We start from the raw sequence: 18,112 nt of genomic DNA, 5'->3' as shown, positions 1-18,112 counted from the left end.
ACAGGCTCCGGACGCGCAGGCCTAGCGGCCATGGCTCACGGGCTTAGTTGCTCCGCGGCATGTGGGATCTTCCCGGACCAGGGCACGAACCCGTGTCTCCTGCATTGGCAGGCGGATTCTCAACCACTGCGCCACCAGGGAAGCCCACTGTTTCTGTTTTTTAAAAATCTATGTTTCCCCTGGTAAACTTAAGTCATACTTTCTTTTAATATATATTTAAGTTTAATATGTTATATATAAAAAGTCATGTATATGTGAATCTATAATTTATGTATGTATGTGTGTGTGTACAAGCACACACACACACACAGAGTTGTTTTATTTTCACCCCAGGCTACAGTCAAGAAGTCATAGAGAGCAAAGTTATATAATGACTCAGCAAGTTGTGAGTCAGTGTGGATTATCCTGTTGCTACATTTTAGCCCATGTTTATGTTTCTCTCCTGCGTGTTTTCAAATTCTTCCCACTTACGGCATTGGTTGGCACTTCCCGTGTTAATGTGATTCTACCCTTTCCTGGGAAACTTACACATCCTGGTTGTCATGTCCTCGGCCGCACCACTAGAGGGAGCCACTCTGTAATGGGTGAGGTCAGCCTAACAGAAATAACGTGATCGGCCTGGTGCTGATCAGAGGCCAAGGCGACAGGTTACAGGTAACATACTTCAGATTTATTAAAAAACACATAGGTAACAAGGCGGAGCTTTGGCTAGGAATGATTTGGAAAAGAATTGAAGGCATTATTCCACAGAACATTCACAGTGTGTGCTAGAGACGGAGAGCAGGGAAGTGTTCTAGAAGCATTTGCGGTGGACGATGGATGGCCCGGCCTCGTCGTACTCCTGTTTGCTGATCCACATCTGCTGGAAGGTGGACAGAGAGGCCAGGATGGAGCCGCCAATCCAGACAGAGTATTTGCGCTCGGGAGGGGCAATGATCTGTTGGTCAGGATGAGGAAGAAGGGCCATTAATGCACTAGAACGGGGCCTGGGCATTCCAGCATGGTCCGAATTTGGTGGTCCCAGCTGAAGTTTCCTGGACAACAGGGACAGTCTTGGCTGTTAGATGCTGAACCCGAACCTGAACCCTAACCCGTGGGGTGTGAATAAGTTGTGGATTTAGAGATTCTTCAATGAGCACATTCGTTTTCCCAGCTTCCTTTTACACAATCTATTCCAAAGCATCTATGACACCCCTGCTGCATTCAGTCTACTATTGAGCAAACTGGAAGTTGGTCCCAAATCCTGCATGGCCTCCACTTAAGCCCTGACAATGTCCCTGACTTCCATAAACTGTTCTTCAGAACTCAGCACGACGTAATACGCTCTGTGGACAAAAATACCAGCAACTTCAAGGAGAAGTTTTGATTGTGCCAGAACTTAGCACACAGGAACTTACCAGAGACCTGATTAAGTACACTGAGATGCACTGTTTAACACAGAGGGGCCCAAGCGTCCCCCACTGGGATGAGCATTTCCCTGGGATAGGTCCGAGTTAGGCTGCATTGTCTGGCCCTACCCACTGCATAGGCCTGGCACGTAAGGACATGTTGACGTTTCTTAAATCAATGAATGGTTTAGGCTCAGAGAGCAGTGAAATCGGGCCAAGGGTATGTCTCCCTACAGCAACTCTAAAAATAGCTATAGTTGAGTAATTCCAAATTCCATATCAGACTTGGATACTTGGGTAGAAATGAATATGGACACTTGGGCCAACAGATAAGGTATTTCTTTTTTTTTTTTTTTTTTTTTTTTTTTTTTGTGGTACGCGGGCCTCTCACTGCTGTGGCCTCTCCCGTTGCGGAGCACAGGCTCCGGACGCGCAGGCTCAGCGGCCATGGCTCACGGGCCCAGCCGCTCCGCGGCACGTGGGATCTTCCCGGACCGGGGCACGAACCCGTATCCCCTGCATTGGCAGGCGGACTCTCAACCACTGCGCCACCAGGGAAGCCCGATAAGGTATTTCTGAAACGGTGGTGAAAGGGTTTAATTTCTGTTTATCCCTTGAGCTCTGGTTGAACATTTATTTTTAATACAAGTAGCTGATATTTACTGAGCACTTACCGTGTGCCGAGCACTGTGCTAAGCATTTTACATGTACTATCTCATTTAATCCTCATAACCACTTTGAAGAGTAAGTGCTGAATTACTCCCATATTCCAAACGAGGAAACAGAGACTGAGAGAGGTTTAAGTAATTGACCTTGATCACACCGGTTGGTACATATCAGACCCAGTGTGCAAACCTGGACCCCTCCCAGGTATTTTTTTGTTTTGTTTTAGAAATAGCTTTTCATTTTCGTATAATTTTAGTTTTACAGAGAAGTGGTAAAGACAGTGCAGAGAGTTCCTATAGACCACCCCCCACCCCCATTCAGTGTCAGTTTCCCCTAATGCCACCATCTTACTGTGCCAGGTTTTTAACGGTTTGCTACCATCACACTGGAGCTCAAAGTTCTACATTCACTTCTATTCAAGACTCCAAGTTTGAAGAACTAGAAACTACCCAACTCTAGCTGGGTGTCTGTCATATGCCCCCAACCTAGGTTGGCTTTGTCAGCAGCCCTAGCAGCTGGTTTCATGTCCCTCCCTCCAGGGTGGGAAGATGAGGAGGTAAGTGCCAATCGGAGGGGCATCCGAGAATCACAAGTCCTCAGAAAACAGTCTCTTTCCTCTTAACCCGCAGAATTCCGAGCCTCTAATGTGGAGAGAGAGCATGCTTCCGCCTCGCCCTTCCTGTTATGTTAGCTGCAGACGCTTTCAAAAGAGGAGTGCAAACGACAGAGAACTTGTCTGAAAACCTCTCCTGTGTGTGAACTGCCCCCAGAGTACCCCTTCGCCTGATCCCTGGGACGTGGACCAGCCTGGCCTCCTGATTTCAGAGTGATAACAGCCTTTTGAGAAGTCACCAGCCACATGTAAGTTTGCCTCCAAAGAACGATGGCCTTTTAATCTGAGTTTCTTTGGCTGTGACTCAAAACTCACACAGTGTAGGGGTTCTGATGGCTCAAGGACTGAGCTTGGTCATCCTGGGGTCATGCTGCACTTTTGAGCACTTGTATCAAAGGGTATGTCAGACAGAGAGATGAAGATAAAATTCGAATTCCTGGCCACTGAGATGGAGTCACATTTAGTACTGGAAGAAGAGTATACACTATTGAATCTACAGGTTTTACACCTCTTCAGAAATAAGTCTTGCTCATCTGTAATATTTGGAACGCTCTATACATGACATGCACTATTTTTGTGATGAGGAAAAACAACACAGTGTGTATTTTAGTGAGATATGGACACACGGGGGGCTCTAAAGACCTTCACTGCAGCTGCTGAAAGTAGCTGATTGACAAGGATAAGTAGAGATTAAATGTTGTACAAGATAATTCAACTTCTTTATGAACTGAACTGACCTACATCGTTTAAAGTATGGGACTTGTGGACTTTTAACCACTGCCTAGCTCGAAAACCCGTGAGTGCATGTGACCGAGATGTAGCCTCTGAAGAGTCCTTCACCTCTGGTTGTAGGGCTGGTATTGCCAGCAGCATACATGGGTCCGTCACTGAACTGTACCTTGATCTTCATGGTGCTGGGCGCCAGGGCCGTGATCTCCTTCTGCATGCGGTCGGCAATGCCGGGGTACATGGTGGTGCCCCCGGAGAGGACGTTGTTAGCATAGAGGTCCTTCCTGATGTCAATATCGCATTTCATGATGCTGTTGTAGGTGGTTTCATGGATGCCAGCAGACTCCATGCCTGGAAAAGAGACACAGGCCATGGTCCTTGGGTGGTGAATAAAGCCCAGGTTGACGTGGAAGACGATGTGAGCAACTGGACCAAAGCCAGGCAGGCATGATGCTCCGGGAACCGGCCATCTCAGGACCCAAAGGTCCTCGAATACCCCATGTCCTCCTATCTCTTGTCTAGGGAGGAAGCCCTGCCTCAGCATCTCTGGGAGGGTGGGGGGCTACAACATCATATCCCTAATTTTTAATAGACTCACTACTAGAAATGATTCAAACAAGAAGCAAAGTCTTCAGATTGCCAGCAGAAGGTTCCACGCTGAGCCAATGTTTCAGCCGTTGCTCAGAACTTTCCCAAGTCTCTCTTTGGCTGCTGCCTTGTTCTTACTCCTCAAAGCTATATGGTGCTGAATCATCCAAAAAAAAAATGCTTCATTTTATTTGGACAAAGACTTGCTTTTCTTCAATCTTTGCAGTTTTGTGATCTAATACTAATAATGCTTAGTGATTAATTACAGCCAATATCTAATAAGCCTTGAATGCTCATTTCGGCCAAGTCCTGGGCTAAGTGCCCCCCCACCCCCGCCACAGCTCGTGTAATCCTCACAGCCACCCTATGAAATAGGTACTATGACAATCCTCATTTTACAGATGAGGACCCTGAGACTTCAAGGTCCAAGGTCATGAATAGAGAATTAAGACTCAAACCCAGGCTCACCCCTCCCAGAGCCTGCCCTCTGTAAACAACTATACTAACCTGTCTCCCAAGGTCAGTGCTAACGTAGGATTTGGCATTTCTGTTTTTCTCTCCCCCTATTATTCCCAAACTCAGCATTCAACCTATCCTTCCCATCCATCCATCCGGTGGCTCCGCTGTGTCCTAAGCACAGAGAGTATCTGATTCTTTCACTGTAAACCACACACCAAGAATGCTTTGGGCTTGACTACAACATAGACAATGTTTTCTTAAAAAGAAAACTCCTTTTCTGGCCTCCTTAACCCTTAAAAATGTGACATCCTTTCCTTTGCCCTGGTTTAGAAATGCACTTGGTTTTGTGGCCCCTGTCACATGTCCCCACACGCAGAAGGGTGCTGGGGGCTGAGGATTGGCTGGGTGCAGGAGGAGAGGGTGGTCTCCCCAGAAGCAGGGGCAGGGCGTGCTGCCTACCAATGAACGAGGGCTGGAACAGGGTCTCTGGGCAACGGAACCGCTCGTTCCCGATGGTAATCACCTGCCCGTCAGGCAGCTCGTAGCTCTTCTCGAGGGAGGAGGAGGACGCGGCAGTGGCCATCTCGTTTTCAAAGTCCAGGGCTACATAGCACAGTTTCTCCTTGATGTCCCGGACAATCTCACGCTCAGCTGTCAGCGAGATACAAACATGGTTTGCACAGGCGGTAAAAATCCACCTGCCCTACTGCAGGCTCTCCGACAATGCAGGCTCCATCCACAAAGTGTATAAGTTCGATATTACATTCTGCACCCCCAAATCCATCAGGGCAATTAAATTATAAGTCCACTACGGAACCGCTTCTGTTCCCAGCGGAGTGCCTCACACAGAAGGTTCTTAGCAAATATTGTCTGGAAGGTTCAGGACAGGATGAAAATGAGCTGGCTAGAAACATGCAAAGAGCAGGAAATCCTTAGTACATTAACTTTTTTGCACGATTAACTAATGAATCTCCATTATAAGTGCTTTATAACAGTTTGTTATATTGGATTTTCAGTTGACCAGGAAGACGTGTGCCGAAGCCACCCCTTAGAGGCCCCTACAGTTTCAGAAAGCTCCAGAGACCCGTGTCATCTGGGCCAGGTCGATTCTAGCTCAAACCCTTGGAAAATTCATCACCTTCCAGAAAGAGGCAGGCCTTGGCTCAGGACAAGTCCCAGTTGAGAGGGCCCCAGTGGTGCATGGAAGAAGTGGGTAGGCAGACAGCTTTCAGACTCCCGCCCTCTGAAGTTCTAAGCTATTGGTTCCATCTGGGCCCCTGGGAACCTTTTGGAAGCATCTTGGAATTCTTCATAGGCAGTAGAGGAGGAACAGAATTCACTCAACTGCCTACTCCAAAAGGAGATTTTAACATCTTCAGGGCTCAAACTTGGAGTCTAGAATAAGCCTCAGGGATGTCCAGAAACCTAAACATTTGGACAAGACCAAACTGGCCAAGGGAGGGCGGGCAGCCAGGGTCAAGGGCACAGAGGACGTCCCGACATCTCTAGTACAGTCTGCCTCCGGGCAGAGGAACACTAGTTTATAGTCTGAAGACAAATGTGTCGCTGCCTGCGGGTTGATATTAATAGTCACTAACAAGTGCTGCTTGCTTCCTCGGGGCCAGGAATTCGACGTGCATGATCTCATTTACTACTCACAACATCCCTGTGAGAAAGGGTCTATGATTACTCCCATTTTACAGGTGAAGAGGCTATGGCTTAGGGAACTTGGGCATCTAGGCCAGGGTCACACAGCTAGTGAGTGAAAGAATTAGGACCCAAGTCCTGCTGAGATGTCTCCAAAGACCACCCATCACCATGTCATACCATCTTCAGTCTCTACGTGTGAATGGAAGCCATTCAAAGACGTTCAAACAGTGCAACTCTGACTAGCTCATAACACCAGATGGTTATAGCTGTTCTTCTTGAAGAAACAGTATAATCGTTTAGCGATTTCACATAGCAAACTATGCACTGCTTTGCCCTGGGCATTAGAATCAGGCCTTGATACCTGCAAGGTTGCCTCCCATTGTTTCCTTGGATAATCACCAAGTCCGGCAAGAACACCCCGCCGCCCTTACACCCCCCTCCCTTTATCTCCCGCAGGCCTCACCTGTGGTCACGAAGGAATAGCCTCGCTCGGTCAGGATCTTCATGAGGTAGTCGGTGAGATCTCGGCCAGCCAGGTCCAGACGCATTATGGCGTGCGGCAGGGCATAGCCCTCATAGATGGGCACATTGTGGGTAACACCGTCTCCAGAGTCCAGCACAATGCCTGGGGGACAGTTGTACACAATAAAAGTCACCAGGGCAGCTGGTATGTGATCACTTACTGGTCTAGTAGAAGGGGCATTTCTAAGCCTCTTATTTGAAAGGAAGGAAGGCATTTGATAGGAGAAGTGGGGCAGGGCTGGATAAAGAAAAAAAAAACAAACAAACAAGAGAACAGGAAGAGGGAAACAATAGGAGAAGTCCTCCTGGAAATACAAGTTAAAGGGCTTAATTTTAAAGGTGAAAAGAAGACATCTGAGGGCTGGAATTAACCCTGTCAATTTGAACTAAACCCCAATCCATCACAACCCGCATGTTTATGAACCATTAAATCCTGCAACTGATGGTGTATTCAACTGAGGCTCTCACCCCTCCCAACCACCTACCAGTTGTACGTCCAGAGGCGTAGAGGGACAGCACCGCCTGAATAGCCACATACATGGCTGGGACGTTGAAAGTCTCAAACATGATCTGCAAAGCAATTCAAAGAGCTGAGTTAGTGACGCTGCCAGTCTTACCAAGAATGCACAAGACAGCATCTTGTTGAGGAATGCAGAGGGCCCTCGTGGTTCTGGGTAGAGGAAACTAAGGTAAAGGAGGGCCAGGGCAGCCGTGGTTACTAGTCAAGGAGAAATGAAGGTGTAAATGAAGAAACCATTATACCAGAGGCCTGCTGGCACGGGGAGGGGGATACATGACCAGCCAGGTATAAGGAGGGTCTAGCTTCTGACCCCGGCCCTGGCCCTGACTTGAACATGACCTGGGAGAATTCACCAAACTAACAGCTGACTAATGTGGGTTTCATTCCAGGTCTCTTGATTACAAATGGAAGAGGAGTTTGGATGAGAAGAGTTCTGAGGGTCCTCCAGTGTGAACAGTCCAGGACTTAATACTGTTATCAAAGCCAAAAGAAACAAAAGACAGAATCTACACTTCTGTGGTGTATGAAAGAGCCCCCCCCCCACCCCCGCCGCCACTTTTTTTTTTTTTTGGCCACGTGGCTTGCAGATCTTAATTCCCTGACCAGGGATTGAACCCAGGCCCTCTGCAGTGAAAGCTCAGTGTCCTAACCACTGGACTGCCGGGGAATTCCCGAAAGAAGCCTTTTAAACCTGAAGCTCAGACTGGTTGAGATGAGCCCTGTTCTGTGATCTGAGGTTTGTTTAATCTGTTCCACTTTTTTATGTAGTTGCTGGGTCAATGCCAGCCCTAGAATCTGAGGCCACTCTGGGTGCAGTGAAGGAGCCCTGATTCCTGGAAGAAAAGAACCGCCTGCTGGTAACAGAGAACCAAGTGTGAATGTCAATGTGGCAGCTCATGCAGTCTAGGGACATGATTAGAACCAGAGTCCCTCCGGGTCAAGCATTAGAAATCTGTGCCCACGGAGATGCCCACAGACCACCATTTCTCCATCTGCAAAACTCTCCCTGGTCTATTCACCAGAGTGAATATCTAGCATCATTTGCTAGACGGCCATAATTCCCAACTATATTTTTTACCATTCACAGGAAAAATAGCCCCCATAAGAAACAACATCTCTTGATACATGAGCATTTCCCAGGAACACAGATATTCCCCTGTAAAGAACAGCTGCTAGTGTGTTGGTGTAGCGCCTAGAGCTCTTCCGAGAAAAAGACCCTGCAGTATTTACATTTATTATTCTCCGAGGTCAAAAGATCATGGGCCAAATCCAAGCTCTGCCAGCCACTTCTAGCTGTGTGACCTTGGGACAATCACCTAATGTACTTGAGCCTCGATTTCTTCATTTATATTATCAGCATACGAATAGCTCCTGCTTTACATTGTTAAGATTTAAACAGACAATGCGTATAAAATGCTTAGCCCAGTGCTTAACCATAGCAAGCATGAAATTGACACTAGGTGTGTTTATTTAGCAGCTCATCCAAACTGGAAATCTTGTCTGGCTGGTGGAATGGATGGTCTCCTGATCCAAAACCTTTGAGCTTCAGACAGGTCACAATAATGACAATAATAACTATTTGTTGAAGGTTATCATACGAGGTACCATGAAACACATTTAGCATTTACCTCCTTAATCTTCACATCAACCCTTTGAAAAATAGTAGTACTCATATTACTCCCAACATATGGACAAGGAAACTGAGGCTCTGAGAAATCAAGTGGATTCTTTAAAGTCACATAGCTGAGTAAGTGACAGATCGAGTTTTCAAACCGGGATCTGTCAGACTCCGGAACCAAAATTCCCCATTTTATGTTATCCTGCACTTTGAAATGACTTCTCCTTAGAAGGCTTTGACCTAACCATGTCACCTTTTCAGTTAAATCTCGGAAGTTTCCTGTTGCTCTTGGAACCAAGGGGCCACTCCTGCAGTAAGGATGTCAGTGCCATCAGAGTGCTCCTGGCCTTTGGAATCTTGGAAAGTTAGCAGCCTGTGAGTGGACCGTCGGGTGGACCTTCTCGCTGCGGTCCTGCACAGCCCCTTTAACACAGGACTTTCCCCAGACACCAAAGTGCTGGGCCCTGGAGTGCATATTTACCTGGGTCATTTTCTCCCGGTTGGCTTTGGGGTTCAGGGGTGCCTCGGTGAGCAGGGTTGGATGCTCTTCAGGGGCAACACGAAGCTCATTGTAGAAAGAGTGGTGCCAGATCTAGCAGGGGGGCCAAGGAAAAGCACAATGATGTGAGGCTGTAGGGGCACTGCAGTCCTCGAAAAGAGATCTGAATGGGCTAATGAAACCAGGTCCAAATAAAATGCTAGAAGTACTCACTATGTGTCCACATTTTTACAGATGCAGAGACTGAAACTCAAGGACTCTAAGTAACTTACTGAGGTTTCACAGCTCGTAGGTGAGTGAGCAAAAACGCAAACCCAGGACTATGAGGCAGGATGGAGTAGTGGTTAAGGGTACAGGCTCTGGCATCAAACCTGGATTCAAATCCTGGCTTAACCACTTCTGGGTTATGTGAGCTTAGGCAAATTTTAACCCTTCTCAGCCACAATGTCTCCATGGGTAATATAAAAATAATTTGTATGTCTTTGTGAGACTTAAGTCAGGGAACCTAGAGTTGCTATTTAGCCCAGTGCCTAGCCCAGAGTAAATGTTACTATTATTCAACTATATCTTCTTTACCCCCTATTTCCATTTCAGTTAATATTCATGGGCAAATGACTTAGAGTAGCAAGTAAAAGGACAAATGAATGAATATATGAATGGATGAATGAAGCTGACATAATTGCCTAATTGCCACTTTTAATATTTGAGGGGAATTTTCCTCCCCTCCATTCCCCTCTTTGCTCCCCAGGGCTGAGAGAAGCCTGCCTCGGTCAGCACACTCTGGACCTTTCGTTCATGGGTGGACATTTGCCCTTCAGGTGTTTCCAAAAAAAGCCAGTGCCTATTTCTAGCAAGTCCGTGTGATGTACTTTGGACATACTTGTGTTTGCTTCATGGTTGAGCAACCTCTTTATTTTTTTTATTTTTGAGCTGTTTCTTTTTTTAATTTAATTTTTATGTTATATTGGAGTATAGTTGATTTACAATACTGTGGGAGAGAGAGAGAGAGAGAGAGAGAGAGAGAGAGAGAGAGAGAGAGAGTGTGTGTGTGTATGTGTGTGTGTGTGTGTGTATGGAGCTGACAGATATATAAAAGTCCAGATGTTCTGCTTCTAATATATTTGCTGCATTTTAAAAATTTAAGTCAATTTCTCATTATTTCTTCTGCTTTTTCTCTGATCACTTGTGTTTCCATAATGCCTAATAACAAACATCAAAATCCTAGGATTTAACTCTTCTCCTCATTAGCTCTTCTATATGGGTCTGGGAGATAAAGACTTCACTTAATGCAACACAGGGAGATACTTTTAAAAAGATTTATTTAAAAATTTTTGTCATGTGCTTGGGCTTCAATATGTTGAGGGACGCTCAGGAATGTATGAATGTATAGTTTTCTATAGTGAAAACTAAAAATATATACATATTTTTTAAATGTTCAGGGTGAGTTAATGAAAAACTTTGAAGAATGGGTGGGTGTAGGCAACCCTTTGTTCTCCTGGCTGCTACTCATATAATGCTTGTCCTCGGAGGGCAAGCCAGTGGACTGAGCAATAGTCTATTAATTCCCACCATTGTCTAAGGACTACTATTCTCATCTGCAGAGCTAGCTCACTCTAATTGGTTTATAAACCCTGGTAGGCAAAGGATTTGCTTTTTTTTTTTTTAAAGACACAGTTCAGGATTTTTATTTTTCCAGTCAGTAATAATCTAGAAGGAACATTGTACAAGTAAAAGTACAACTGGGCAAAGTGAGCCAGTTCTTTTCCCCAGAAGTAGCAAGATGTTTGGAATCAGGAGCCACAGGAATTATGCATGAATCTCCCGGTACCTTTTCCATGTCGTCCCAGTTGGTGATGATGCCGTGTTCTATCGGGTACTTCAGGGTCAGGATTCCTCTTTTGCTCTGTGCTTCATCACCCACGTAGCTGTCTTTCTGTCCCATTCCCACCATCACCCCCTAAAAAAGGTTCAACACATCACGAGCCGGCCTCTCTCAGAACTTGTGAACTGATTACAGTCCGAACACAAAGGGTTAAATCCTTGCGATAGAAAGTTCCTTCCGGTACCAACAATGATATGCTGAATCCTATGGTCACTAAGTTCTTTTTTTTTTCATAAGAGGGTCAATTTATTGGAAATGTATAATAATTCTAAATGTGTATGTACCTAATAACAAAGCTTAAAAAACATGAAGCAAAAACTGACAGAATTAAGGGCTTGATAGACAAATCCACGATTATGGTTAGAAATTTTAACACCTTTCTCTCAGGACTATATAGAAAACTTACACAAAAATTCAGTAAGAATCTAGAAGATCTGAACAGCACTATGTCTAATTGACATTCCTAGAATGCTAAACTCAACAACTGCAGGATCACATTATTTGCAAATGTACATGGAACATACATCAATACAGAACAAATGCTGGGCCATTAAAGTTCTTAAGAAACAGCCTTAGGTGATTGGAAACGGGCCTGAATAGTTCTCTCAAATAGCAGAGAACCCTGGGGGTAAGGCAACTTTGTGTCATTTATCTTCTACATCCCTTGATGAGCTCTCTTAGGGCAAAGATTGTATCTGTCTTGTTCGCCACTGTGACAAATTGCCCGGCACATATACGACACTCAATCATTATTTGTTGAATGGATCTGTAAAATTTTACGTGTTAGTTAAATGGCATTTTGCCTCTTATAAATCCTTTAAACTGTACTTTTGAAGTTGTCACCTACTCAAGAGTATATCTAACCGTTATAAGCAAAAACATTATTTCTACAAATGATCACTTTGTGCTTGATTTCTCATGGATAAATTCATACCAATCAACACTGACATCTGCCTAAAGTAGTGGGATGTATTTTTTAATCATTAAGGTGAAGCTTTAAAACAGAGAATTCTCATGACTAAAATTTAAAATTGCACTGGAGTGACTTAAAATTGTAAAACAGTCATGGCTACTATAGTTCCATAAGTAGTGATTTATGCAAAATATCTCCATCCCAAAAGTTCAACAAAGGGACAGAGTTCATTCATGGGGAGAGGCTTCTATTATTTGTTCTTGTGAATCTATGCCAAATTGAAAGCTTAAATATCAATCAGATAGGCTCAATGTGCAAAATACATTTCTGCTGTAAAGGAGAATTTCTGAGATGAAACTCTCAGTTTTTACCCTGTGGCTGCCATCAACATTTTGTTTCTACATAATGCTATGTAAAATTACCATGTGGCTGTCCACATGTATTTTGTTGACAGCTAACAGATGTAAAATTACATTTGGTAACAATGCTTATTTTCATCTAACATTAGCTTCTGTGAGAGTGAGTGACCTGGGCTTTTATTTTAGTTTCTTTCCAAAGAGTAGCTATGGAATATATCAGATAACCCATAAACTCATAAATATTTCTGATGCTGATGACAACGATTACATTTAGACAAAAAGGATTTATGAAAAAGAGTCAGTCTTTGTATCTGATAGACACCCAATAGATAATCTATCAACATTGTGTATTAAATTGGCACTTATTTCTAGACGTCAATCATCAGAGGTACATTTTTAACATGGTTACATAATTTCCGGGCAGAGAGCAACAGACAATCTACGAATACCCATAGCAGGTACCAGAGACATAGAGGGACCAAATCTATAGCCTTGTTTCTCTCTGTTCCAGAGAAAATTTTCCTCACCTGATGTCTGGGACGTCCCACAATGGACGGGAAAACAGCCCTGGGAGCATCGTCCCCAGCAAAGCCAGCCTTACAGAGCCCAGAGCCATTGTCACACACCAGGGCGGTGCTGTCCTCTTCTTCACACATCTTGGCTGGAGCTACGACACAAGGTCCTGCAGGGAACAGGGAGGAAGGCACCCAGCTGTTATCCAGCAGTCATGGCCCTTAACCTGACCACTCCCACCTTCCAGGCTGGGTTGAGACCCCTCCTGTGTACTCCTAGAGCGCCCTCCGCTGATTCTTATCTAACACAGCATTTATCTCAAAGTATTTTCATTAGACTGAAAACTTTTTATAACGAAAACTCTGATTTCCACGTTCATACAACAGGTCTCTAGCACCGTGGCTGGCACGTCACATGTGCTCACAAGCACTTTAAAGACTGACTAAGTAAGTGAATGAATGAACTACTGCAGAGCACATATGGAATATCTGACCATGAGATCAGATATTCACAGGGACAAGTCATTTGTTAAAGAAGTATCTGGAATTTGCTGTCTGTATCCAACCCTCTTCACATTTTTCTAGATATGTTATAACTTCAAATTTTTTTCAAAAACGTAGATTTTGAGGAATGGGCAGCATGTGAAAATTTGGAAATATTGAGACATTTAATGTAAAATGTTTAAAAGAAAATTCTCTTTTGGATCCTGAGGACTTTAAATTTTACCCTTGGAAAAACATTAGAACCAATCAAAACTTTCTAAGAAGGTGATTTAAATTTTAGGCGCCACAGTTATTCCATTAATAAAAACCACTGCTACCCTGTAAGTCCAACAAGCCAGGGTGAATCCAAAACTTTACACATCATGCAGTAGAATGCTTTGTTGCCATTAAAAAAGATAAATAAAAGGATAAGTTACAGGTATATTTTTATGTAATACTAGGTTAGAGAAAGTAACATTGTACGATCCCATTAAATATGTATCTTTATGCACTAGAAAAAGATTAATCATATTTACCATGATGTTGATGGGGGTAATTTTTGAAGTGGTCGGTTTTCTAGGTGTTTTAAATGATCATCCCTGGGTTCTGTAATATTTTCTAAATAAATTGAGCGTGTATTCTTTTAGTAAGAAAACAATATTTTAAATATCCCATTGTTAAGCTTGGATCCTACGGCAAAATTTGGAAGGCTGGAGCAAAAGTAACAACTTAAAGATCTGGGAAATTGAAGGCTTATTAGAGAATGTTTTCATTTAATGCCCTCGTTTCTCAAATGAGAAAACTCAGGGGAAGTGATTTACTCAAGGGCACATAGGGCCTTACAGGCAAAGTTGAACCAGAGATCAGGTCCCCTTGGCTACCCTTCAGCTTTCAATCTAGACCCCTTCCATTTTCTAAGCAGAATTAGGTGAAAATAGTCTTTAAAGAGAAGGACACCCAGAGTTCTCTGCCTGACTTTGAGATGATAGGATTTCAGGTTCAGGAGGATTCCTCTAAGTTGGTGAACTCATTGCACCCCAGGCCTAGATATAAAAGGCAACTCTTTTAAGGAAATTTCTGGGATGTAAGAAAAGAATAAAAAGCATTACAGTTTGAGTTGTGCCAGACCATTCCCATAAAACAAATGCTCCATCTTTCCAAATGCCTAGAACTTCCATGGCAGCGTCTCACGCAACATAACCCTTTGCAAAGAGCATGAACCTCAACTGAGAGGACATATCTTAAAACCCAGGACATGTACTATTATCGCCAGCTGACAAACCAGGAAATCAAGACTCAAGTTGGAATGATTTGTCCAAGATCCCCAAACTGGTAGAGTTAGGACAATAAAGATTACAGCACATGATGATTATAGGCTTGGATTCTGGAGTCTCACTCAGGATTTGAGTGTGGCCTTCACCGCTTAGAAGCTATGCGACTTAGTAAGTTATGTAACATCTCTAAATCAGTTTCTTTATCTATGAAACAACAGTAAAATCTGTATGTAGCACATAGAGTTCTTATGGGGATTAGATTTTCTAAAAGGCATTTAAAATAATTTATGGTGGCATATACATTATGAATTCTCAATAAATAGTATTTTAAAATGATTAGCATCATTATGTGATTATTATCATTATCCAGATCTTTTTACTTCTAGTCTTTGCTTTCTCTCCACACTCCCTCTAGGCCTACCACAGAAACCTTCAACTTGTGGATTCTACTTGTAAGAATGGAAAATGAGGTTTATCAATGGCCGACTCTTTCTTTTCCCACCCTTCCCTTCCCTTTCCAGACACTGAATTATGTTTGGCAGTCATGTGATTTGGCTTCCTTCCTAGCAGATTAAGAAGCAAAAAGAGAGAGGAGAAATGTAAGAGCGAGAAGGCAGAAGAAGCAGTCGGAGGCCGAGGCATGTGTCAGAGGCTGTCAGCGCTGGATCAGCAGCCTCTCTGGATGTGCTAAGCAGACTTGCCAAAACAAAAGTAAGGGCTGAAAACAGGATAAAATATTTGGAATTAGGAGGCTCTAAAAATGTGATGGTGTGGTCACTATGAATACATATATCCTTAATAACCCTATCCTTGGACAGGAAGGGTTTGGGGGAGTGTTAGAATGCACTGCAGACAAAGTAGGCTTAACACTCAGCATCAGCACGCATGCAGAAAATTTTTAAAAATCTCAAAATTTGGTAAATGTGAAAGAAAAAAAAATGTCCAGGAAGAATTTTTAAATCTCGAAAAGGAGCACTGTCGTTAGCGAAGTCTGTGTCCCCAGAAAGGACCCGGCTGAGTGGTTTGCAACTCTTACCTAACCAGATGAGCAGCTGGGTTTGGAGCAAAGCATTTCCTAATTAGGTAAAACACACTCGAAAGGCTGCTTTTGGAACAGCACCCGGGTCAGGGGGTTTGCTCTAACTGACTCGAGTGCATCTCGTGCCAAAAATGAGGAGTTAGTGGGAGGGGAACGCTCCAGGTCCCAGCTCGACAGTCTTGAAACACAAACCATATTTAGTCATGAATCACAAAATGGAAGGAAAATCTCAGTGTGAAAACTCCAGTCCGGGCTGAAGCTGCCAACCCCTGATTTACAGCAAAAGCAGCCTGTGGTAGCAGGGCTGGCTCCGGGTCCCGCCTGGCTGAGAAATGCAAACCAGACATCGCACAGGCTGAGACACAAACAGCTGTCAGACGCACACCCGGCTCCCTCTCCTATTCACAGAGATTCAGCCAGGCTCCTGCTGCGCTCTGCTGCAGACGACCAACCAACCGAGACGCATATATCTTTTTTTTTTAAAACATCTTTATTGGAGTATAATTGCTTTACAATGGTGTGTTAGTTTCTGCTTTATAACAAAGTGAATCAGCTATACATATACACATGTTCCCATATCTCCTCCCTCTTGCATCTCGCTCCCTCCCACCCTCCCTATCCCACCCCTCTAGGTGGTCACAAAGCACCAGCTGATCTCCCTGTGCTATGCGGCTGCTTCCCACTAGCTATCGATTTCACCTTTGGTAGTGTATATATGTCCATGCCACTCTCTCACTTTGTCCCAGCTTACCCTTCCCCCTCCCTACATCCTCAAGTCCATTCTCTAGTAGGTCTGTGTCTTTATTCCCATCTTATCCCTAGGTTCTTCATGACCTTTTTAATTTTTTTCTTAGATTCCATATATATGTTAGCATACAGTATTTGTTTTTCTCTTTCTGACTTACTTCACTGAGACGCATACATCTTGAAGTGTAAGCTCACAGTTACACTCAAGAGACTTTCCCACAGAAGACACTACCAATGAGAGCCAGAGGAACCCAGATGCAAATACACAAAGAGCCAATATCAAAGGCTAGGCAACTGACCTGGGTTCAATTCTAAAATCCACTTCCAGATACCGTAGCTGCACCAAAAGTACAGTCCAGTGAAAAGTCCCCACACCAAATCTGAACCACAAGCAGATACTGGAGTTTCCAGTGCCTAAATATAAATCATCATGTAACTTACTGCAGACAGCTTGACTGCGTCTCTGAAATGCGCTGCAAGACCCAAGCTGTTGGTTTAGTATAAACAGATGTTGCAGGTGACACACATAGATTTCATTCCATCTTGCTCTCCCCACCCTTGCCCACACCAGGCTGCGTCTTAGCTTGGATTTGAAGGTTAGATAATTAGAGCTAAAAGCTACAATCGTGTTAGTAGTACAATCTTCATTCAAAAATCTCAGAGTGTGTGAGCCTGGTCAAAATCCCCAGACATGACATCTGATTATACTGGGGAATGTCAGAGCTGCCGGAATCTAAGTCACACCCCTGGGCCGGTGCCACTTACCCTGAAAGTGCTTGGCTGGGCTTCTCTCCTCTGGCTGGTGTTCGGGGAAACTGAACGCCGAAGGGTTATATAGCCCCTTGGTCTGCTCCCCTCCCACTTGCTTCCCAAACAAGGAACAGAGACAGACTTCAGCCCTCCGTTCAGTCTAACACAACCATATAGGGACCTCAGCACAAAACTCTCTAATCTGGGTGGCCGGAGGTCTGGGTCTCTTTCCCCGCATTCCACTTCTCTGCTCAAGAAAAGGCAGGCAGCTCAGCTGCCTGTGGGAGATAAACACCCCAAGCCTTCAGAACAATTGCTGAAATGCCCAGAGATACAGAGTGAGCCTCGTGGGGCACAGGCAGGCGCAGTTCGCACATTCCTCAGGAGATGCCAGCCGGCTGTCTTGCTAGCGTTTCGGGTCATTTCCTCGTGAACCGAGCACAGAGAGAAGCAGCCTCTGAGGAGTGGGGACTTTAAAAAATTCCCCTAAAAACGGGGTCTGCAAGGAAGAAAGAGATGCTGCAATGGTCCATAAGTTTAGAGAGGGAGTGAGAACTTTGTGGTCGTCAATGCTGGGTTTATGAATCAAGTCTGGGGTGGGGGGCGGTGATGGAAGTAGGAACTGAAGTGGAGACAGGGTTGAAGGCCCGTGTTTTCACAGAGGCGCTTGGAAGTCAGCACGACCTTGACCATTTTGGTCCCCTGGTTCGTTAGCTGCGTCTGCTAATTTGTCCTGAGCGATGTAGCAGCATGACAGGGGCTGTCCTGCAAGCAGAGTCCATGCAGGCACCTGTCACAGAAGCGGTCTGAGTGCAAAGGGCGTGTTTAAGGGAAGCCTCTCTGAGCCTCTTCTTGCCCCGCTGACGCACCTGACAGGTGACAGAGATAACAGGTGACCCAG

The 18,112-nt window shown here is 44.5% G+C and overlaps 1 protein-coding gene across 1 annotated transcript; it reads right to left on the bottom strand.

Annotated features, from left to right (window-relative positions):
* Positions 1–648: 648 nt before the first annotated feature.
* Positions 649–17,516, bottom strand: ACTA2 (actin alpha 2, smooth muscle). The gene is made up of 9 exons (XM_059054585.2): positions 17,227–17,516; positions 12,934–13,088; positions 11,081–11,209; positions 9,235–9,345; positions 7,101–7,185; positions 6,557–6,718; positions 4,903–5,094; positions 3,566–3,747; positions 649–937 (listed from the first exon to the last, which is right to left on the bottom strand). Exons 2-9 carry the CDS (start codon positions 13,060–13,062, stop codon positions 794–796), a joined length of 1,134 nt encoding a protein of 377 aa, XP_058910568.1. The 5' UTR covers positions 13,063–13,088; positions 17,227–17,516; the 3' UTR covers positions 649–793.
* Between the last annotated feature and the right edge of the window lie 596 nt (positions 17,517–18,112).

The sequence above is a fragment of the Kogia breviceps genome, chromosome 2 (genome assembly GCF_026419965.1).
Source record: "Kogia breviceps isolate mKogBre1 chromosome 2, mKogBre1 haplotype 1, whole genome shotgun sequence".
In the NCBI taxonomy this organism is placed as follows: domain Eukaryota; kingdom Metazoa; phylum Chordata; class Mammalia; order Artiodactyla; family Physeteridae; genus Kogia; species Kogia breviceps.
This window is presented reverse-complemented; position numbering and strand designations above follow the sequence as displayed.

What these genes read in the sequence shown, in the direction of transcription:
- ACTA2 (XM_059054585.2), bottom strand. Translation starts at nt 13,062, where the DNA reads ATGTGTGAAGAAGAGGACAGCACCGCCCTGGTGTGTGACAATGGCTCT. An exon ending in TGGGACGTCCCAGACATCAG is followed by an intron (nt 11,210 to 12,933) that starts GTGAGGAAAATT and finishes AACCTTTTTTAG; the next exon opens with GGGGTGATGGTGGGAATGGG. An exon ending in GTTCCAGCCCTCGTTCATTG is followed by an intron (nt 3,748 to 4,902) that starts GTAGGCAGCACG and finishes TCTCTTTTCCAG; the next exon opens with GCATGGAGTCTGCTGGCATC.